This window comes from Miniopterus schreibersii, assembly GCF_964146895.1.
Source record: "Miniopterus schreibersii genome assembly, chromosome: 10".
NCBI classification, from domain to species: domain Eukaryota; kingdom Metazoa; phylum Chordata; class Mammalia; order Chiroptera; family Miniopteridae; genus Miniopterus; species Miniopterus schreibersii.
Window position 1 is genome coordinate 19675488 of NC_138110.1, and position 23190 is coordinate 19698677.

At 39.9% G+C, this 23190-nt stretch overlaps 1 protein-coding gene across 1 annotated transcript; it reads left to right on the forward strand.

The window, feature by feature from the left end:
* The first annotated feature begins 2189 nt into the window (after positions 1-2189).
* MEX3C (mex-3 RNA binding family member C) lies at positions 2190-22944 on the forward strand. Its single transcript, XM_081149708.1, has 2 exons — positions 2190-3264; positions 19930-22944. The coding sequence occupies exons 1-2, from the start codon at positions 2544-2546 to the stop codon at positions 21150-21152; spliced, it is 1944 nt and encodes a 647-aa protein (XP_081005834.1). The 5' UTR covers positions 2190-2543; the 3' UTR covers positions 21153-22944.
* The last annotated feature ends 246 nt before the right edge of the window (positions 22945-23190 follow it).

Sequence of the window (23190 nt, forward strand, 5' to 3'; positions counted from 1 at the left end):
TGCACCTTTTATTGGACTTTCTCCCTTGATGAGATTTACTTTGCCGTATCTACCCATCAAATAATGGTTATTGTTCAAACTGAAATGTCAGACAGCAAGAGTATTTGTAAATTCTATAAGTATATGTCTAGTTATACAGGGGAGGGAAAAACTAAGCTTACAGTTGCATTGTGACATTTTTTTGAGTTAATAAAGCTACTGTAATAATCATAATCTGCATGTCTTTTTCCATGTGAACATCCATAAACCTACTTCTGCCAACCTCTGTACAAGCTATTCACTGGTATATTGAAAAAGATTCAGTACTTTCAAAAGACACCATGAAATATTATGTCCTTGGGGCAGAGATATCGCAACCAAAAAAAAAAGAAAAAAAAGTGTAGATGTAGTAAAACCAGTGCCTAGTTGGGGAGGATGAGAAAGAACACTTTACAGTAGAATTAATAGCAATATTCCTTCTGTAAATCCCAATCTCAAATCCTAGATCAGTGTTCTCAACCCTGGCTGAGCTTTCAGAACCTATGTGGCTTTTTAGAAACATGTCCAGGTCCCCACTCCACATCTACTAAATCCAAATAATCCAGTTTCCCTCTCCCTGCTCTGCATTTATCTTCTTTAAAGGCCCTTCTTCATCCTGATGTTCAGTCGGGGTTGAAATCACTGTTCGAGCCCACTGCTACAACTGAGTTGTTAGAGAAGCAACATACAGGATTATATGAGACCAGAGAAACCTATTAACAGGAAAGATTTTAGTGTTAGCTAAAATTCTCTAGGCCTTTGATTGGAGAAATAGGGTAAACTGTAGGATTGGGAACATGGCCTTAAGGACACAACAAAACAGAAGACATAATTCAGCCTTCTCTTGGACATCCTAGACATTTCAGAAAATTGGTGCTCAATTAAAGTTCACTCTTAAGAAACTACTTTGAGGCAGCAAAATACAATAAATCCAAGGGAAAAAGAGTTCCAAATTACAACTCAAGAAATCAGGAGCTGCTAGTAGCTATTTAGTACTAGATAATATGACTAGTATGAGGTGACATGAACTGAGATATACTGTGAGTGTAAAATACACACAATTTTCAAAGACAGCATGAAAAAACTATCATTAATAATTTATATTGACTGAATTATTGCACTATTTATTAAAACTGTTTCTTCTTTTTTAAATGATGCCATTAGAAACCTTAAAATTGCACTCTGTTGGTCGCATGGTATCTACAGTACAATGCTAGCGGTTAACGCTAACCCGGGGAGACTACCTGGTACTAAAGGGGAGGTGGGGGGGGGGTCAGTCATAGCCTAAGATGGAGGAAAGTAATAGGCTTTACTAAGCCATTTAAAAATACATCCCTGGAAAATACAACCACCGTATGGGATCACCTGGGCAATACTGTGGGAAGGGCGTCTGGAAGGAGAAAACGATTGAATTTCTTTGAAAAGCGCCACTAAGAACTGAAGTCCAGAATTTAAGGCTCCCGATCTAACCAACCGGCTTCGCCCGGGAAGCCCAGCCAGCTGGACGCGGGCGGCCCCGCCCCAGGGGAGGAGCGTTCCCGGGCCAGGCAGGGAAGGCCCGGGAGCCACGCGGCTCAGCAAACCACCCCCGCGGCTCGATAGGAGGACGCCGGGCTGGCCCCTCCTTCGTCTCTCCTTAGGCCCTTACCCTGGAAGGGGGAATTTCTTCCTTAACCTGGGGAAACGACGCCCTCCGGCCGTGTGCGTGCCGCACTCCGAGGCCGCTCCCACCCAGCACACTAAAAAAGCACGCGACTCAGGTGGGCTAGAGGGACGCGGCGAACAGAAACCCGGGCGTCCGCTTCAACTACACGCGCGTGCGCAAAAAACCCCTCCTCAGTCCCTAGTTACAGCCCGGGCTATTGCTCCTTCGTCCCGCCCCCTTCCCCGCCCACCTGGGTACGTCACAAAGAGTGACGTGTAAATCGAACAATCAGAGTCCCTCTCGTGAGCCAGTAAGGAAAAGGGAGGGAGGGGTGGGGGGAGGGGAAAGGACGAAAGAGGAAGGCTTACCCAATCAGAGAGCTCCGGGGAGGAGCGGGGCGGGACCCTAGAAGAGGGTGGGTGGGGGGGGCTAGGGGAAGAACTTAGAAGGCTGCGGGGAGCAGAGGGCCGACTCCCAGAGATTAAAAACGCCCAATCAGAGCGCGCCGGCTTCATTCGGAGAGTGGCGTGGGGCGTCGCCGCCGCTGCCGCGCGCGCCGGGGGCTGGTTAAGGCCGTGAAACAAAAGAAACCCTGAGAGGGGAGCCGCTGCCACCTTCGCCAGCCCGCCCCGCTGCCGTCCCCACCCACCCACCTAGTTACCTACCTCTGCCTCCTTCCCCAGCCCCTCCACCCCGCCCTCTCCGGTCTCCGGGCGGCCCTGGCGCTCCTTAGCCCGGGTGGCCAGCCCCGCCGCCTCCCCAGAGGAAAGGTGTTTGCGCGCTGATCAGGGCTCGGGCCCTGTCCGCCATGGGGCTCGCCGCCCGTCGCGCCTGACCCGGCCGCCGCCGCCGCCGCCGCCATTGACAGCTCGCCGCCGCGATGCCCAGCGGCAGCTCCGCGGCCCTGGCCCTGGCGGCGGCCCCGGCCCCCCTGCCGCAGCCGCCCCCGCCGCCGCCGCTGCCGCCGCCCGCGAGCGGCCCGGAACTCGAGGGGGACGGGCTCCTGCTGAGGGAGCACCTGGCCGCGCTAGGCCTCGACGACCCCAGCCCGGCGGAGCCCGGCACCCCGGCGCTAAGGGCCGGGGCGGCGCAGGGCCAGGCCAGGCGGGCGGCGGGGCTATCTCCGGAGGAGCGGACTCCGCCCGGCCGGCCCGGGGCCCCTGAGACGGCCGAACTGGAGCTGGAGGAGGACGAGGAGGGGGAGGAAACAGAGCTGGACGGAGACCTCCTGGAGGAGGAGGAGCTGGAGGAGGCAGAGGAGGAGGATCGACCGTCGCTGCTGCTGCTGTCGCCTCCCGCGGTCGCCGCCTCCCAGACCCAGCCGATCCCGGGCGGGTCCCTGGGGTCGGTTCTGCTGCCCGCCGCCGGCTTCGATGCTCGGGAGGCAGCCGCGGCGGCGGGGGTGCTTTACGGAGGGGACGATGCCCAGGGCATGATGGCGGCGATGCTGTCCCACGCCTACGGCCCCGGCGGCTGCGGGGCGGCGGCGGCCGGCCTGAACGGGGAGCAGGCGGCCCTGCTGCGGAGGAAGAGCGTCAACACCACCGAGTGCGTCCCGGTGCCCAGCTCCGAGCATGTCGCTGAGATTGTCGGTCGCCAGGGTGAGTGCGGGGAGAGGTGTTTAGCTGGGCATGGCCTCGGGCGTGGGTGGAGAGTCAAAAGGAACGAGTGTAGGGCAGAAAAAGCGAACCTGGCGAGTCCCCCAAGTCCACCGCGAAGGGATCTGGGAGGAGCCGAGGGTCGACAGGAGGAGATGGATCACCTTTCGAAAACCCTCGGTGTTCCGCTCGTTTTTGCCTGTGCAAAAGGTGTTAAGTTTCTCGAGCCACCCAATCCGGCGGTGTTCACTTTACTCGGGCTGTATTCGTGGAACACCAGACTGGCGTGGCACCAAAAACCTCAGTGGGGTGATAAAAGGTCGGGTCGATGTGCATTCGGTGTTGTGCACGGAAAGCTCCGAGATTGCAAGTTTGCTCCCCGACTGTCTTGTAAGGGCGCTCAGTTTCCCTTACAACAGCTTATTCAGATAAAGAAATGGACAGAAATGGAGGCTTGTAGAAAGAGTTCATTCTAGAGGGAAGGGGATGTTCAAGTGGGTTTCACCACTCGCCCCTGCTGCCCCTCTGATACTCAGAAACTTAGCTTTTGAAGTGCAGCCTAACTACTCTGTTGATGCTACTGTATTCCTTTGATGCATTTTAACTCTCGAAAAGGCACATTGACTACCTTTTAGTACACTTTAGTGTACACAATGAAGAAAAATTGACCAGTAGGCAATTGAGTTAAAGAACTTTATGCATTTATACCATTTTTGTAAATTCTCTTCCTCACTTGCCAGCACACCAGTACTGCAGACAGACTCCTCCCACATTGTTCAGACAAAGGACCTAGGTCTCAGATTCCTGGAGTAGATTTGTGAAGGTGGGGGAAGGGGATGGATGCCCAGAGTACCTCTGTATCCGACATTTTTAGGGAAGGTCCAGTGCTTTAGTGTAGCTTTTCCCCTGTATTAAATATTACCTGCAGCTGCCTTATTACAATATGGGCTAGCCTGGTTGATGCAATGTCTCCTTGCTGTTAGGTTGAGAGCATTGTTGGGGTCAAATAAAGAGAAATGGTGGCGCTGCTGCTTAAATGATCTCATCTTTCCCAAGTGGTCTAAAGTACACATAAATAAGAGGTCTGTTGAAATGGTGGTTTCAGATATCAGAGTTGGCTCATTTCTTACCTCCAGGATTTTAATAAAAACCCATCTGAAATCTGGATGGAGGAGATAGCTTATTTCAGACCTTTTGATGATTGGTACTTAAAGGCACTGTTCAAAGCTGATGCCATTTAACTGCGAGTTTATTACTATAGTTTGATAAATAACTTTCGCATGCCTTGTTTGAGTTTTTGCAATACTTGAGATACTAATTCAGGAGAGAACTGTTTCACCTTACATAGGATAAAACTATAATATCTCAATTTATGGATCCAGAATGAGTTGGCCATTCAATTCAGTTAAGGACATCAAGGAATTGCTGTGTATCAAGTTTGTATTTTGCCAGGCATTGAGTTTATGGCACTTGGGAATGTAAGGTTGCTGGCCTTGAGAAGCTAACAGTTTAATAAACAGTGGAATGACACTAAACTTAATGTGTAGTTAATGGCACTAACTGTAATGTGTGACAAACAAAAATCATATATCTGAGAACATCAACCCTGGAAGGCCTAGAGAATGGACAGGACTTTAACAAATGGAGATGGAAGAAAGGTTGAGGAACAATGTAAGGAATGGTGTGGAGGAATAATCTCTAGGTATGATTGGAAAGCTGCATAGTTTTGTTTGTTTTATTTTGTTTTGATTCTTAGGATCTGTAAGGGGAGTTGTGAAAAGGGGCTGGATGTGTGTTTAGGCCATAAACACAATCTTATTGCCCTAATAGGATGCCACTTCCTTAGCACCAGTTGTAACAGTGTGCTTATGTGACATTTTAGGGTAACAAAAGAGAACATTACAGTCCAGTTTTACTAAGGGACAAGGTGATGACATCTTTCTGTACATTTAATTTAATATAGACTTTTTTCTTTGTATTAGGCCCTTGAAAGCACTATAAAATGGTCCTGAATTCCATAAACCGATATCTTTATACAAATCAATTACTTAAAAGTAAACTGAATTCATTCCAGGTTTTTATTTTGTACCATCTAGTAAATTGCAGCAAATGAGATAAAGTTTTTAGTTTTTCTTTTTAGGGCTCTGCTTACTGGTTAATAAGGAAATGTGACTGTGTCTTAGGACATGGAGACGAATTGCTAGCTATTTCTTTTGCACTTACTGTTTTCCCAGAATTCACAGTACTGTTAAAAGTATGTCATCATCCTCTATCTTATCTTAAAAGCAGAAAGTCTTGCCCTTTTGCTGTTCTGAACCATTCAACTAGTGGATCATTGACCCCTGCACACACACACCCAGCAGCACCATAATAAAACCTGGAAAGTACTTTCCCACTCCTACAGGAGAACTGGACAACTTCTAATGTGTGCATCCTTTTACAGGAGGATAATTTCCCTTTCCCCTAAGTAATAAACGGGGCAAATCACTTAATTTGTTTGCCTTGTGTGGAACTCTTTTCATCCTTAAGAATTACCTGTCCCTGCCATTTTATTCACTACTCGAAATCATCATTTTCTGTTTGACATCTCTTAGTTGGATTTGGAAATAATTATGTTACAGATGTAGACATTTATAACTTCAGCTCTAAAGCGAAGAGTAGGAGAAATGGAATTCTGAATCATATAGACTAGTAACTCATGTAGATCGCCTCTGGTTCCATTGTCTTTCAGAAAAACAAATCACTGCTTTTGCTAGTGATGAAAGTTGGCCGAGTATTGACCTCATATTTACACTCCCCAGTAGTGTATGGTTGTTTGCAAATGTTAAATTTGCCCCATTTTTTAAACTTTACGTTTCATTTTTAAACCAACAATACTGTAAAATAAAGCCAGGAACTAAAGAGGCTGGTTGGTAATCAAAGAAATTTTAGAAAATAGGCATCGAAAGTATACCTAACAGATTTAAGACTTAACTTTTTAAAAATGTAGTATTTGCAAGATACATTCAGTGGTTAACAGGTTTAATTTAAGTCAACAAAGGACTTTGTTCCAATTTGCAGTCATTGATATCCAGTTAGACTAAAAAGTGAATTAAAGTAGAACAATGGACCCATTCTTAACTATATTATAAATAAGTATTGGTGTCATAAATTCAGTTGTTTTAAAAGACTTATAACCCAAGGTTTTATATCACTGGTTAAGAAAAGTGTCTTCAACTATTTTCATTAGTGACTTTAATTGATGGTATATGTGTTTTCTAGCCTTATAGTCTAGAAAAGTCATTTCTAGCTTTTTTAAATTTTACACCCTGTCAAAAGAATTTAGGCTTGTACTTCCAGTGTCTGAATATTTGTGTGAATAATATGTATACTGATATATTATACATTATAAAACAAAAAAATTTAAAGATTGAGGTAAAAATGGAAATTGGAGTTCTGCTATTTTCTTTTGTACTCCAATGGATTTTTTTACACCCCACTTTGGCTATCACTGAGCTGGACCCTTTTGGAAATTTTTTCTTTATTGAGCTGCTCTGTCTCCAGTTTCATAGGGTGAAACCAAATTCTGACACAGTTGAAATAAGGTATATGCATGTTTGTCCAGGAGAAAAAGAAAAAACTTAAATTTTACTTATACATATGCTCCCTATTCAAGAAGAAATACACATCTCAGGAGGAGAAACGGGTTTCAGAATAATGCTAAAGCACAGAGTCTTTTTCTTTTGTGGAGGAGTGGGGATTATTAGCCTTCTCTATGCGAGGTAGTATGCTAAGTGCTTTACTGGTGCCATTTAACTCTGCTGGGCACTTAGCCCCCATTTTACAGATATAGAAACTGAGTTCTTAAAGGTAACTTACTCTAATACAGTGCCTGGATTTGACCGGTTTGCTTGATGTCAGAGAGAAAGGTCTCACTCTACATTGCTGCCTCAGTACTGAAGCTTCCTGCTCCCAGAGGTTAATAATACTTTGGATTAATTTCTCCCCTAATCATGAGTTGGGATACTGTACTTCTAATATGCATAACTTAAAATATCATTACTATTCAATACCTTAATAGAATTTTGGTATCTCTACTATGAAAGGCAGAGTTATCATTCTGATTTTCTAGGTCTAGCGTCTAACTCAATTCACTGTCATTTTATAGTTTAGAAAGTTAATTTGTGTGTATATACACACTAGCTTTAAAAATTAAATGTTGTAACTTTCTAGGCTTTAAAATTTAAGTTTAGTTGATAATGATATTAGCTCTGGGACCTTTGGGAAAGGTTCCATTATTATAATTGTTTTGCAAGTTGATGGGGAATCTAGTACCTTTTCTTCCTGCTTTATTCAGCTAATGAATTAGCTTGATTTTCTAGGGAGAAAGTGGAAAATAAAGTGGTAAATCAAGGGTGTATTTTCTAACCCCAGTTACCTATCAACAACCTAAAAATGATCCAGGGAGTCAAGTATTTGAGAACTGTTACTCTATTAGAGATTTTTATTTAGGAAAAAAATTTCAACAATGTTTAGAGGTTGGAATTCTAGGTAGTTCTTACATCTTACCTTTTCAAAGAAAGGTAGCATTTAGTTACAGAATGGTGCTTAATATTTTGTGGGTTTGGTTTTTAATGAACTTTATATTTGTACAAATTAAAGAATAATACCTTTGCCTTAAACTGAATGCAAAAATGTTTTAGAGTGTATGTTTTAATATAAAAATACATATTGTAAACTACTACAAATTGCCCTTAACAGTCTCTGCTCAGCTGTGGTGTTTTGGAAAGAGCCAATCATGTTCACCTTTCCTTGGCTTGCTTAGCAGTTTCACCCATTTTATTCTCATGTGATAGAACTAGAACCATCTGATGTGTCTAATACCTGTCAGGTACATGGCACTTCTGTCCAGATAAGCTTAAATTATGTGTGGTAACAAAGAAGCCCAACACCTCAATACTAAAACAACAGAGGTTTATTTCTTACCACAAGGTCTGTGATCATTTTAGTCATTCAGGGACACAGGTCAGTGAAGCAACCACCGGCTATCGTGTTGGCTGGTCTTCCCCTGTGCCAGAGGGATGAGAGACAGTAACATAGCACATGCTGGTCTTTAAATGTTAGACCTGGCAGTAATAATTCTCAAATCTGTTCATATTTCATTAATCAGAGCAAGTTGCCTGGCCACACCTAACTTCATGTGGTCCAGAAAGTGCATTACAACCATGTGCCCACAGGAGAGCCAGAATATTAGTGAACAGCCATGATGATTATCACAGTATTATTTTTTAATCGATGGGATTGTTACAGGATTTTTTAAAATGTCATTTATGCCATGTAGAATTTGTCATTTAAAATTAAGCTTAAAATGAAAAAAAAACATAATGTTCATCAGATACCAAACTGGAAAGTTTAAAAACTTTGCAGTTTAAAAACTCCTTTAGGAAACTCTAAATAGATTATGGATAATCGCTTTTACAACTCCATTGATCTTTAGGTGGTCCTAAAGGGATATTTTTATTAACAGCACCTTAATGTTTCCCAAATGGTTTATACATCATAATTTGTGGGTTTACTTTTAACCTTTTTCCCAAGCTACCATTAGGTACCATACAGACATTTATAAAGATTAAATCTGATATTTTAAGCCTTTATAATAATTTTCTAATGTTGTATCACCTAGTATAACTAAAATTGAATTATGGACAGCCCAATGCTGTTTGAATAGCATTCAAGTTCAAGTCTTTATTTCATGTCTGATTTTGGAATTTTAAGTTACCCACCATAACTATATAGCACCTCTTTCATGCTAGTGTTTGGGTTTTAAGAACAATTCATGTTGTCATGGTTTGTTGTCTTTGTCCAGTAAGCAAAAACTACAATTCATTGTATGCAGGGAAGCCTGATTTGACCATGACTAAAGTTGTATCATGGAATAGTAAGATGAAGCCTTAAAATAATAAAATTCTTTAATGAAAATTGCAGGTGTACTTGAAGATAAGCATAAGGTAGTTAGTACTGAGCATGGTTAGAGGAGAGTGGGGAGGGCATAGTTATAAACAATTAGGAAATCTCCTCCAAAAGGTTACCAGTATAAAACTGTTTGTACCTTGTACTAACCTTATTAATGTCCGCCTTTCTGTACCACTTTCCTCTCCCCTTTGGTTTGTTTCTGCCTTTCCACCTGTACCATTCAGTGCACTGCAAGAAAGGGCATTGAATTAGGAATTAGAAAACTTGATGGAGACCTGTGTTCACTATTTGTTGCCTGTGACCTTGAACTGATCACTTAACCCCAGAGTCTGTTTTTCCTCTTGTGGAAAAAAATCTGTTCCAGCCCCTTGCTTTCCCTGGACCTTCTTCCACCGCCCCCCCCCCCCCCCATTTGTTGTAAGGATCAAGTTTGAGAAGATGTCATTTGTACAAATTTAATGTACAATGGAACGTATAGAAATAGTAAATTATATGTGAGGTGTAAGGTAAAATTAATTTATTTTTCTGTTAGATTTGTACTCTGATGAGCAGGCACTAACTGAAACCAAAAATTGTCACACTAGTAAGTTTTTTCCAGGGTATACCACTAACTAAAGAATCTACATTACATTTTTAAAAGTTTACAGTATCTTCAAATTTATTTAAAATCAGAGTTTTTGAAATGTAAATGGTATAGAGCTAAGCTAGTCTGGAAGAGAATTACTTTACAAATGAATCTCATTCCAAACAGGTATTTCTAAGGTTTCTGTCAACATTCTCTAAAGGGCATAAACCTAATTTTTAAATCCTCAGTTAAGAAAATTGTTCTGCCTTTCATCTCTAATTTATACCCTCTTTGGCTCTTGCAGCTTTAGTGAAAGGCAGAATATGAGCCTTTTTAAAAATTAAGTATTTCAATACTCTTGTTTAAACTAAGGAGGTTAAAAAAGGGGGGATTTTAGTTTAACCTCTATTTTTAAACATACCTTTTATGTGCAGGGAATTCTCCACTTATAATCAACTAGGAAAATAAGGCAGGTTGAGAGAATGGTGTATTTTGGCAATTCTGAGCTTCAGTTTTCTCTTATCTATAAAATGAGATTAAACTGGATTATTGTTCTTCTTTTTATCTACAAAGAGTTCCTAAAATCATGCAAAAGTACCAGGTTTCAAATTACCAGTTAATTGACTTCTACATATCTCCTCCCAATTTTGTAAAGTTTATAATATTCTAACATGCTTTTCACAATACAAATAAGTTTTATCTTTAGGAGGGATGGGGGAGAGAGGAAGAAAAAATCCATGTGAGAGAGAAACATCAGTTGCCTTCTAGTTTGCCTCCTGTACAGGCCCCAACTGGGTGTTGAACCTAAAATATACGTATGTGCCCTGTCTGGGGATTGAACCCACGACCTTCTGGAATTTGGGACCATGCTCCAACCAACTGAGCCCATCATACAGGCCAGAGCAGGAGATACATTCTTTAAATGTTTTTAACTTCCTGTAGAAAATTTATTCATTTTATTTTTTTAATAAAAAATATTTTGTGTCAGGCAGTGTATTATCTCATTTGATCCATTCTTATTTCCACTGTACAGATAAGGAAACAGATCTATGGACATAATAAATAACTTACCCAGAGTCTCAAGCTAATAATATTGGAGACTTCAACATTCCTGTCTTCAAAAAGCAGGTAGAACAAGCAGACACAAATTCAGCAAGAGTATAGAAGATTTTTAACATCACCAACCAATTGTATAAACAAAGAAATGACAGATCAATATCTGTACATGAACATGTATAAACACCAAATCCTATTGGTGCTTGAAGTTGATTAAAAGTGAGGGCAGAACTGAATTTTGGTCACCTTTGCATCCTTAATGTCAAAGTACCTGGAACAAAATAAATACTTCCTGTTTTATTGAGCTGAATTGTTCGATTAGAAACTTACCATTTTATTATTTGTTTTAATTTGTATATTGTAGTAATTGAGGTTTACTTCCCTCTTGCTTTATCTCTAATGCTTTGCCTAAGGAGCCAGTCAACCTCAAGTTGTTTGGAGCTTTTGTTTTAAGGGCAGTGGATGCTAATTGATTTAAGGTGCTAAGATGTCTGTATGAATACTGGTAATAAGCAAAACTAAAACCACAGAAATGAAACTGTTTGAAGTGCTTTCATAGTGATCCCTAGAGTAAGACACTATTCTTAAAAAATTTTAGAAAATTTTGACTAGAAAGGAAAGCTTTTATTTCTATATTGTGATTTAGGAATACATTGCATTGCTAATCTAAGTAATTTATTTAAATATTGGATTAAGTTGTGTTCATAAGAAACACTCTTATTGGAATTTACCTGATATTCCTCAATTTTTGAAGATACAAACTGAAATTGAGTCCTTTGTAAATGCAAGGAGCTTTTGGATAGTCTGTCTAAACCAGGGGTGGGGAATGCCCGGCCTGTGGGCCATATATGGCCCTCAGAAATCATTTGGTGTGGCTCTGCCAAGGCAACTGCAGGTGGAACTTGAAATTCAAGAAATCTAGAAGCTTTTTTCATAGCTAACTTTTAAGTTGACAATTTTGTATGGCCTGCAAATGATGTTATGAATATCCAAATGGCCCTTGGCAGAAAAAACATTCCCCACCCCTGACCTACATGATTAACAGTCGTTGTATGTAATAAACATTTTTAATGTTTTATTTAATTCTTGCAAAACCAAGTGAGAGATAGAGGTTTAGTGACTGGTTAAAGTTCACCATTACCCAACCTTTTCCTAAGGAAAAGAAGAATAGATGTATGTATGTAAAGTATGGTAGTATCTGATTGTCCCAAGAGCTTTTTAGACTTCAGAAAGAAGAGGTGACTGTTTTTCCTAGGAGTAGAGGGATTTGGTCAAAAAAATAAAAGCATTGGAAAGGACCTCGAGATTGAATGACCTAACATTGAAACCACAAGTAACTGGTAACAGATTTGAACTCCGTCCTGCAGATACTCAGTTTTGTGCTCTTTACATTGTTTCCTTTAAACTGGACCTTGGAAGATTCATATGTGGTAGCTGTGGTAGGAAGAGTTATACCTATGTTTTATATTATTCTTGAGTTCATGGAGCCTTTCACACATACAGTCTCTGTCTTTTCCAAATAGTCATGTTTGTTACTAAGGATGTGAGGGGTTGGGGAGTGCTAAGAGGGTATTCTGGCTTATGTAGGGAAATATCTGAGCAGAGAGAGAAGAGGAACAAGGCATGCTTAGGAGATGATACAGCCTGGGGGATGGTAGGTTATGGACACTGCCTGGAGAGAAGAGAGGTGGGGGGGTAATATTAGGCCAAGGAGTTCTTATTTTCTGGAAGGTAAAAATAACTAACTACTCAAGGGGTTTCACTCCCCCCTCATTTTTATTAAAGTGTGTGTACATGTGTGTACACTGATTTCCTAGTAGGATTCTTTCCCCTTCAAAACAAAACTACTTTGAAGAAATGTAGGCCACAAAGATGACCCAAAGTAAAAATAAACACATAATGCAGTTTTGGTGCTTAGTTTTTAGCTTTCTTCAGTACCTTATATACAGGATGTGGCAAGAGTAAGTTTACAGTTGTGAGTATACAAAACAAGTTTATTCTTGTATTATTATTTATTAATTATGATATTATTTTCCATATGAGCAATTGTAAACCTACTTTGTTAGCTGCATGTAGCTAACTTATGAAATGAATAGAAAATACAATGAATTTAATTTCTAGAAAACAAAATCCTCTTTGTCAAAAATCAGCAGCACTCACCCTAGCCAGTGTGGCTCAGTTGGTTGGAGCATTGTCCTGTGCACTGAAAGTCAAGGGTTCAATTTCCAGTTAGGGCACATGCCCAGATTTCGGGCTCCATCCCAATCCCCAGTTGGTCGGGTGTGAACAGCAGGCAGCTGATCAGTGTTTTTCTCTCTCACATAGATGTTTCTCTCTCCCCCTTCCTCCCTCCCTCTCTCTCTCCCTCTCTTCCTTTCCTTTCCTTCCCTCTCCCTCTCCCTCTCCCTTCCTCTCTCTAAAATCAATAAACACATATCCTCTGGCGAGGATTGAAAAAAAATCAGCAACACTTCATATAACCTTTAAAAAACTAATTCTTTGAACCTACAAGATAGAGTTTAAACCCTTGCCTGACACCTTTTTTAGCTTTCTTCAGTACCTTATATACGGGGTGTGTTCACCTTCCCACCTAGCCTTCTCCCCTCCAGTCACTTAAAGCTTGCACAGTACCAAGCCAGGTGTAGGTTCCTGACAGCCATCTTGTATTCTTGATTCCCTGCTTTGGCACTTGAAGTTCCCTTTGCTCCTTCCCACCTTTCTTCAAGCCTAAATTCAAATGCCTCTGTAGCCTTCTTTCACTTACTGTAAGCAACAAAGTCGTCTCCTTTTCTGTGCTCCCACTATATGTCTATTTTCATTAAAGCAATTATATATCAGTATTGTGTACATGACTGTTTCCTCTCCTGATTATGAGCTTATCACTTTGAATTAGCACCTGCAGCTTTCTAAGGAATTTAATGTTTGAATAGGTAAGTTTAGATATTAGGCTGATCCATTTTCTCACAACGGTGAATGTTCTTGGACTAGAGAAGGGAATGGTTTAGCTAGTCCAAGAGGAGGTGGTTTTTACTTGTGCATCTTTATTCACCTCTACATCACACCCTATCTTTGTCAACACAGTGGCTTATGTATTTCTTTTCTACCTATATTTTGAATTTTAGCTCTATCCCATCACCCTATTACAGTACCTATGATCCTCAAACTTTTCCTGACCCCCTATGTCTAGCCACTGCCCTGGGTTAGGGTTTAAAATTTTCATGGGCCAAATACTTAGCCAGGGACTTGGAGTAACGGAAAATGGTAACATAGTAGGCAGAATAAATCCCCCTTCTCTCAAAGATGCTGATACCCTAATCCTCCAGAAACAGATTATGTAATGGGGAGTATGGACCTTGAAATGGGGAGGTTGAGATCATCTGGGTGGGCCCAGTGTAATCAAATAAGTCTTCAAAAGCAGAAACCCTTTCCCACCTGGTCAGATATGAGAAGGAGAGAGATTTGAAGCATAAGAAAGGTTCATCTCCATTGCTGGCTCTGAAGATGAAGGGGGCCACAAGCCACGGAATGTGGGTGGCCTCTAGAAGCTGGGAATGGCCCTGAGCTGACAGCCAGCAAGGAAGCGGGGAGCTCAGTCCTGCAACTATAAAGAACTAAAATTCTGCCAGTGACCTGAAGGAGCAAGGAAGTGGATCTCCTGAAGCTTTCAGAAAATAAAGGAACAAGGGCCTGACAACATCTTAATTTTTTATTATTATTACTATTTTTTAGCCTTATTGAGCCCCATGTCAGATTTCTGGCTTACAGAACTGTAAAATAAAGTTCTGTAATAAATAAAGTATGAGGTTGAAGCCATTGTGTATGGTAACTTGTTTTGGCAGCATTAGAAAACTAAAGCAGATAATAAGCAAAATTAAAGAACAGATTTCTGTATCGAGGGCTCCATTTCCTCCTAACTCTAAGCTCCTAGTGGCCACCTGCAGCTCCTTGCCTTAAGATCTCATAGACAGTTTGCAACATGGCTGGTTTGCTTTCTTCTCGGCTAGCCAGAGCACTTCTCTCTGACTCCTGAGACTAGCTGGAGAAAACTTTAAAGGACTCATGATTAGGTCAGGCCCACCCAGATCATCAGGGTAGTCTTCCCATTTTAAGGTGAATAGTTGATTTGGACGGTAATTACATCTACATTGCCGACTGCAATTGTACATCTGGTTCTTTTGTTATAAGTACATCATTCCACATGCTTAATGGAATTAAAAAATGGCCTTAAAGATGATCTAGCCTGGTGGTTTTACGCTTCTCTGACTGTGACCCCATTCCCCAAGCAAAAGGACATTTTATATTGAAGCCCATTGTACACATTTTGCTGAAACATTTGGAGCATATTGAGTTCTTGGGGGTTTATTTTGTTTTTTATGCTGATTGCAACCCATTAAGTTGATATTGCAAACCCACAGTGGTTTGAGAAACACTGAATATACCATCCTTTCAATACTTTATTCTCCCAGCAACAGAGGACCTCTCCCTCTTAATTGCTGAGGCACCTGGTGGGAGAGGCTCTCTTTACCTTGGAGAAGCAAGACACAGGACAGGACCTCTGCTATTCCAGGGAGTGTGAGGACTAAAATGCTGGCTGCAGCTAAAGGGTTTTAAGGTGAAACACAGCCCCAGCCACAGTGATACAGAAAGGAGAAATGGCTTCCTCCTACACCAGGGAGGTAAATTGGAGACTCTTTATTTGGGGAATTTACTTGGAAGTCAAAATAAAATTACAACTCTGAAAGCTGATGCTATTCTAGTGTTTAACCACCACATAAGCTGGTACACAGCTTGTGTTTGGTATTTTTATTTGTAGTTGTAAGAAAATAATTGTTAGTCCTTACATCTTAGAATTAAAAAGTCATGTTCAGTTTTGAGGATATGAAGTAGTTTTCTCTGCTGTTTATACAATTTAAATTAATCTCAGTAGTAGCCAAAAGTCTTATTGATAAGCTAAGTCTAATAAAATGTATCATTTTTATTTAATTTTTCAATTGTTCTAATTTAGTCATATCTTTGAAAAACTAATGCAGTTGTATGGCTCAAAGTTTATAAAACAAAATAGTGTACAAGGAAAATTGTCTCCCTCCTACACTGTCCCCCTAAGTCAGCCAGTTTTATGACTGCATATTCCGTTATGTGGCCATACCAGCCTCTCACTAATACAAACCATAAGTGAGTAATATAATAAAAAGTCATTATTTTTCTACAGAATCAATTCTACAAGTGGAATTATAGAAGCAAAGGGATAACTGCAGTTGTAAGTTTGCTAGATATTGTAAACTGTCCTTGGGAAGTTTATACTCTCAACAGCTAAACATGAAGGTCTTTTCCCCATTCTGTTTTTGGTATTTGGCAATCTTAGAGGTGGAATTCAAATGAAAATGGAAATGTTTATGTTCAGAGCCATTTATTTATTTCCTTTTCTGTGAACTGTTTCTTTTACATACTTTTCTGTTGGGTTTTGGTGCTTTCATATGTAGGGGTGTGTAAGAGAAAAATTAGCTATTTGTGATGTAAGTTGTGAATAATGTTTTAAACCTGTTATGGGTGACTTTTGCGATGCCACAATTTTTCTTAAAATGCAATTTAATTTATCGGTACTTTTATAGCTTCTGAGTTTTGTGCCAGTCTGAGATTATATATTTTATGATTTTTTTTTTTAAGTATCTTTGTATATTCAAATACAAACTCAATCTCTAAAATACTCAAAAAGCTTTTTATCTCCACTTGAAAAATAAAACCATTTTTTTCTCCTTTAGTTTGTGTCACCTATTTAGAATTCTGCCTATTCAAATTGTCTCCAACTTGAGAATGTATGTATATTCTAGAAATCATGGGCTGGTTGTTCAGAACATAGAATATTTCCTATAGAAACAATGTTATGATTGATGAGGTTTTCTTGTAGAGAAAAAAGAAAGACTTCTGCTTTTGTTGGCAGTAGCTTAAATGGAGTTGGCTTTGTTATCTTCCTGTTACCACTTTCCCCTCATCTGTAGAACCTAAGCACATGACCCTTTGGGGCAGTATAAGACCTATCTTACTCTCCCATCTCAGAAGTAGTCTTGTCTACCTCATGAGCCATATAGTAAGCACCTGTTTATCAGATCCAACCATAGGCCAGGTAGTGTTCTATGTGCCTTTAGGTATTTTTTCTTAGTTAATAATATGCCTACTAGGTATTAAACAAAAAGTATGCTAAGCTGCAGCTGACAGTTGTTTATAGTCTCAGAAGTATTTATTTAGAAAAGTTTCTTCAGGGTGGAGAGGGGCCCGATCCTTAGGCTAACCAATTCTCCATTTGTTCTTAATAGAAATTGCCAGTGGTGTTCTGCAGGATCATCTTTTCTGCAGGACCCTCTCTGTTAGGAATGTGATCATAACTCCCTTGAGTGTATAATATGAACAGTTATCAGTTATGCATTTATATCACCCCTTTCAGAATTTCTTAGACTTCTTTCCATCAGTCACATATTGGCCAATGGAAAATGGTCTCAATTCTTAGCCCCAAGCATCACCTACTGTGCTGAATGAGGGAGTCTCCTGGAGATTCAGCCTGTATAACTGATAGGTCCATATGGAGGTTTTATTGCTCCCGTCTTCCAATTGACTTTCTATTGGGGAGCAAAAGCAAATATAGTGTTTTCCTATACTCAAAAGTTGCACTATCATTGTAATCTTCTGGTAGTTCATTATAGATGTAAACTTATAGCAGCACTCTTTATAATAAAAACTTTTGTGTTTCATAGTAGCATTTATTCTACTCCTTGTAGTAATTTCTTCATAGCCCCCAAATGATCCCCGCCCCTTAGCTTTCTAACCTCATCCAGGTACTGCATTCAATGCTTTCCTTGCAGTTTTGCTTTTAGCCGTTTTACCCCCCTGTAGTCTTCTCAATGAATATGGCCTTAGGTTAGAATAAACCTGACTCTAAAAGTGTTTTCATGATAGGTACCTAGGATGCAGCAGTGAGAAAGCAGCCATTTATAAGTTCTACAGTTTGTTGGAAAGAGAAACAAGATCTTCATTTGTGGTTGAGATCTAAAAGTTCCATGGGAGGTTGAATATGCTATAATTGAAGTCAGCATAATCAACTCCTTTCGAAAAGGTTGGATTAGCAGTATGAGGCAAGAATACGAAAGCCTTGAAAAGCTCAGCAAAAAATGCTTAGCTACAAAGCAGTATGTATAAAAAGGCCCAGTGTTGTTACATAGAAAAATAGTGATCTCTGTTTCAGTAAATGTATGGCACCCATGCTTGCAGTCAAACCACTCAGTGCTTCGGGGATGCTAAGGAAGGGTACACAAACCAGCCCTAAGGAAGAGGAAGCCTCTTAGAGGGTGAGGCATCTAAACTAAAATCTGAGGGGCTGCCATGAGTTAAGGTGTCAGAGCTGAGAGGTAAAGAGGCCAAGACAGAGGAACGTTCTAGTCATGGAAGCAAGGGAGCATTGGTATGAGTTTAATAGGGTGGCGCACACTGCAGAGTTTAAGAAGTGAGGAATGGGAAAAGAAGAGCGGTAAAGAGATAAAGCTAGAGACAGGTCCTCAGGTACCAGCTAATGAGGGGCCTTGTGTGCCGTATTTACCTTAAGGTAAAGGGGGGAGCCATTAAAGCACTTTATGCAAAGAAGTGATCATGTGTGATCTGTGCTTTATTTAGAGAAAGCATCATTTGACTAAAGTGAACATAGAGAGTGGATTGAAGTGAGGCAAGACTGGAGGCAAGGAGACCTATTGGGGGAGGGCTATTGCAGTTATTCAGGTTAGAAATGGCGTATATAAAGACTTAGCTTTAGTACGTTATGAATATATTGTGGGAGGGGAGTTTAAGAAAACGACCTGCCCAGGTGGTGATGAGTATTTTCAACAGCACCTAACTTTATTTTGAGGAACTAGGAATAATAGTGTGATACATTCATGAGAATAAATCTATCCTGATAAGTTTCATGTAAGATCTTTGAAAACTATATGCTGTGGTGGTATATTTGACATTTTAAGTTACAGTTTGAAGCCCTCTAATCTTACACAGTTGGTACTGGTATGGGTGATTACTCCAAGAAGTCGATTAAAGAATCATGTGTAGTTATGTATATTGTCTTAGATATTTTATTTTAACTCAAATATACTTAGGCTTTGGAGCCAAAGCTTTTTATTTAAGAATGGGTCTGCCAATCAGTGTTGTTCCTCTTTGTAAAAACCGTATCCAATACCCGTATTCCATACAATTTCCAATGTTTCTTTTGAATTTAGCAAGAATTTTACAGTGAGTACAAAGTCATTGTTACCTTTTTTACCTCAGGCTTTTACAGTTGTCTTACCCATACATATTCCAGTGGCACCATTTTTTTTTCTTTAAGGTACTCACCATTTTTTAAATTTTCAAAAGCAATCAACTTACTTTTCATACAAATACGATATCTTTTTTATTCATATTTCACTGGTTTATGTAATAGTTTATTTAACACATGAATACAGCTAGCATAAACAGATGGGGATAAACACAACTGATTCTTGGTAAACTTAAAATTCAACTGATAGGAGCAAAAGTGAAATGACCTCTAGTAGCCATGAGCACTTTACTATTGTCATCCATTGAGTTTTACAGAGGAAAAAGTAACGTTAAAATAAGAATTAAGTGGAAGTTAAAGTCTGTCCTGTAGTATAGTTGTGTGAAACTTGAGGTTCTTGGACTAACAAAAAGAGTAAATTTTCAAGTCAGAGTAGGTTTAATTCTGGCTCTGCCACTTACAAGCTGTGTTAACTTGGACAAGTTATACAGTTTTTCTGCACCTCAATTTCCTCAGTAAAAGGAGTGTAATAGTCTAGTTCTTAAAGTTATTGTGTAGATTAAATGAGACAGTTGATATTAAATGTCTCACATGTACATTTAATGGTTTTTCTTTGCCACCAACACTCCTCAGGGTCGTAAACTACTAAAGTTTTGGAGGTCAGCGCACTTATGGTATAGGTTGCCTATATAGAGGACTCCAGCTGCCCAGAAGCAGATTTTAGCTTGAAAGGAGCATTCTGCAATTTATCTTTATCACTATTGTTGAAGTAGATGTTGATTCTTATGACATGTTTTCTTTCTAACAGGTTGTAAAATTAAAGCACTGAGAGCCAAGACAAACACATATATCAAGACACCTGTTCGTGGTGAAGAGCCCATTTTTGTTGTCACTGGACGGAAAGAAGATGTTGCCATGGCCAAAAGAGAAATCCTCTCAGCTGCAGAGCACTTCTCCATGATTCGAGCATCTCGAAACAAAAATGGCCCTGCCCTGGGAGGGTTGTCAAGTCCTAATCTGCCCGGTCAAACCACCGTTCAAGTGAGGGTCCCATATCGTGTGGTAGGATTAGTAGTTGGACCCAAAGGAGCAACTATTAAAAGAATTCAGCAGCAGACCCACACATACATAGTAACTCCGAGCAGAGATAAGGAGCCTGTCTTTGAAGTGACAGGGATGCCTGAAAATGTTGACCGAGCTCGAGAAGAAATAGAAATGCATATTGCCATGCGCACAGGAAACTATATTGAGCTCAATGAAGAGAATGATTTCCATTACAACGGTACCGATGTAAGCTTTGAAAGTGGCACTCTTAGCTCTGCGTGGCTCTCCTCCAATCCAGTTCCTCCCAACCGTGCGAGAATGATATCCAATTATCGAAATGATAGTTCCAGTTCTCTGGGAAGTGGTTCCACAGATTCCTACTTTGGAAGCAATAGGCTGGCTGACTTTAGTCCAACAAGCCCATTTAGCACAGGAAACTTTTGGTTTGGAGATACACTACCATCTGTAGGCTCAGAAGATCTTGCAGTTGATTCTCCTGCCTTTGACTCTTTACCAACATCCGCACAAACTATCTGGACTCCATTTGAACCAGTTAACCCACTCTCTGGCTTTGGGAGTGATCCTTCTGGTAACATGAAGACTCAGCGTAGAGGAAGTCAGCCATCTACTCCTCGTCTGTCTCCTACATTTCCTGAGAGCATTGAACACCCACTTGCTCGGAGAGTTAGGAGCGACCCACCTAGTACAGGCAACCACGTTGGCCTTCCAATATACATCCCTGCTTTTTCTAATGGTACCAATAGTTACTCCTCTTCCAATGGTGGTTCCACCTCCAGCTCACCTCCAGAATCAAGACGAAAGCATGACTGTGTGATTTGCTTTGAGAATGAAGTTATTGCTGCCCTAGTTCCATGTGGCCACAACCTCTTCTGCATGGAATGTGCCAACAAGATCTGTGAAAAGAGAACACCATCATGTCCAGTTTGCCAGACAGCTGTTACTCAGGCAATCCAAATTCACTCTTAACTATATATATATACATAAATACTATATCTCTATATGGACTCGTAAAGGCATGGGTATAACGGTACCCCAGTAAACTTCCTAATGAATTCTTATGACTGTTATCAGGCTTTATTGGGATTAGGCTAAAGTTGTTAGTAAACTTATAAAAGGCTGCTATGGTAACACTAAACCTAAGTGGTCTCTTGTCTATTAGTTTGGTTTGAATTATTAATATTATCCTGTAGACCCAGAGACATAGCTTGTATAAGAATTGCTAAAGCTGAAGTTCAACTCAGTTGAGTGAAGATCATCATAGGTGTGTGAGCCTATGAGAAAAGTGTATACGTCTAAGATTTCAAAACAGTGGGTCCCAAAGCCTAACCACATTAAGAGTTTATGGAGGGTACTTGGCATTACAGATGATTCAGACACTTCCAGGGCTGCCTTCTTTACACTGCCAGTTTTGACAAAACAGGTTTGTTTTTTATTTTACAACAACTTATGCCTAATTCTGCAGGATTGCAAGTAACTTTTTAATGCATTGTGAATTACTTACTGGTAATAATAGGGCTGATGGCAGTTTACTCAATCACTGATTATAATTTGGGACAAAAACTGCTACATTGACTTTCATCTCGCCCAGCTGGTATGATCAGTGGATCAGGAATGCAATTGTGTCTATTGTGAATTCCTACCCATCATCGCCTCCCTCGGTGAATGTGGAAATGGCCACCTGGGTTTTCCCATTTCAGGAAGGGCTTTGGGATTCACCTATATTGGCTAATCATTGAGGATGCGAACATTCCATTCATTAGTCTGATCAAGCTATTGGTTAATTTTTAGACTCTAGATAAAAATGTGAAACATTTTATGTTCAATCCATATTTGTCTTGCACATTATAAATATATTTTTATTTTTTAGTAATTTAGGGAAGGGGGAGGGAGAGGGATAATAATGCCCTTAGCATAATTCACAAAAGCAGCTGTGACAACCTCCAATCAGTTTACTTCATTTCAAAACTATTTCCAATCACAAGGAAAGATTTAAGATACACTTTTACATTTCACCTGTGGATGTCTGTGACTTCATCCTCAGTATGTTCCCAAATCTATGCTGGCATTGAACGGACAAAACATGATACTGGTGGTTTTTTCTACTAATTATTTTTTGAAGCGTTATTTTCCCAACAAAAAAGAGCTTTTTTTCCTCAGTATAACAAAAATTGAAGTCCTATGTGTATTGAATAGTAAATAGACAAATTTTATTTTTTATTTCCACTTGAAGAGTTACATTTCGTATAAAAGTTTACAAATAACGGTTTTTATTTTGATTTTTTTCAGTATAAAAATTGCCTTGATGGCATATTATGATGTAATGCTAATTGCTTGTAGGATAGTTAAATGTCAGTATTGAAACCTAATCCTTAGCTGCCGTCTTGTAGATATGAACGAATGTTCACCAAGCATGTATTTTGTATTTTGTTGCATTGTACACTGCAACTAATAAGCCAAGGAATCGACATATATATTAGGTGCGTGTACTGTTTCTAAAACTACAAACTAAGAATGATAAATTATCAATATAGTTTAGTATTTGCTAATTTTACTACACTCTTTTGTTATGTATATGTAGGGAAGTCATAGGGATTATAAATTCAATTTGAGTAAAGTTTAAAACCATATATTTTATGATAAAGGGCCTTTAACTTAAGATGGCCAAAGCACTGATATTATATATTTGCTGTAAAGAGAATTATAAGAGTTTTATTTTTCTGATATTAAAAGTTACTTAATAAAGACTTGTTTCCATTAACTTGAATGTATTCTCCTTGGTGTTTTTCATGTAATCATTAGGTTAGACTGGAAGATAGTGTTTACCAAAATTGAATATTTCTTCTTATAAAGTTCCACTCTCCAGCTACCTGTGCTCTGTTTTGTGATGATTTTTTTTTTTTTAAGTGTGTTAGTGTTGAATGTATCTCTTATGTTCTTATCCAAATTTAGCCTTTTCTTTAAATGGTGTTACATTATAGTCAAATTAGAGATTTAACTAGTTTTA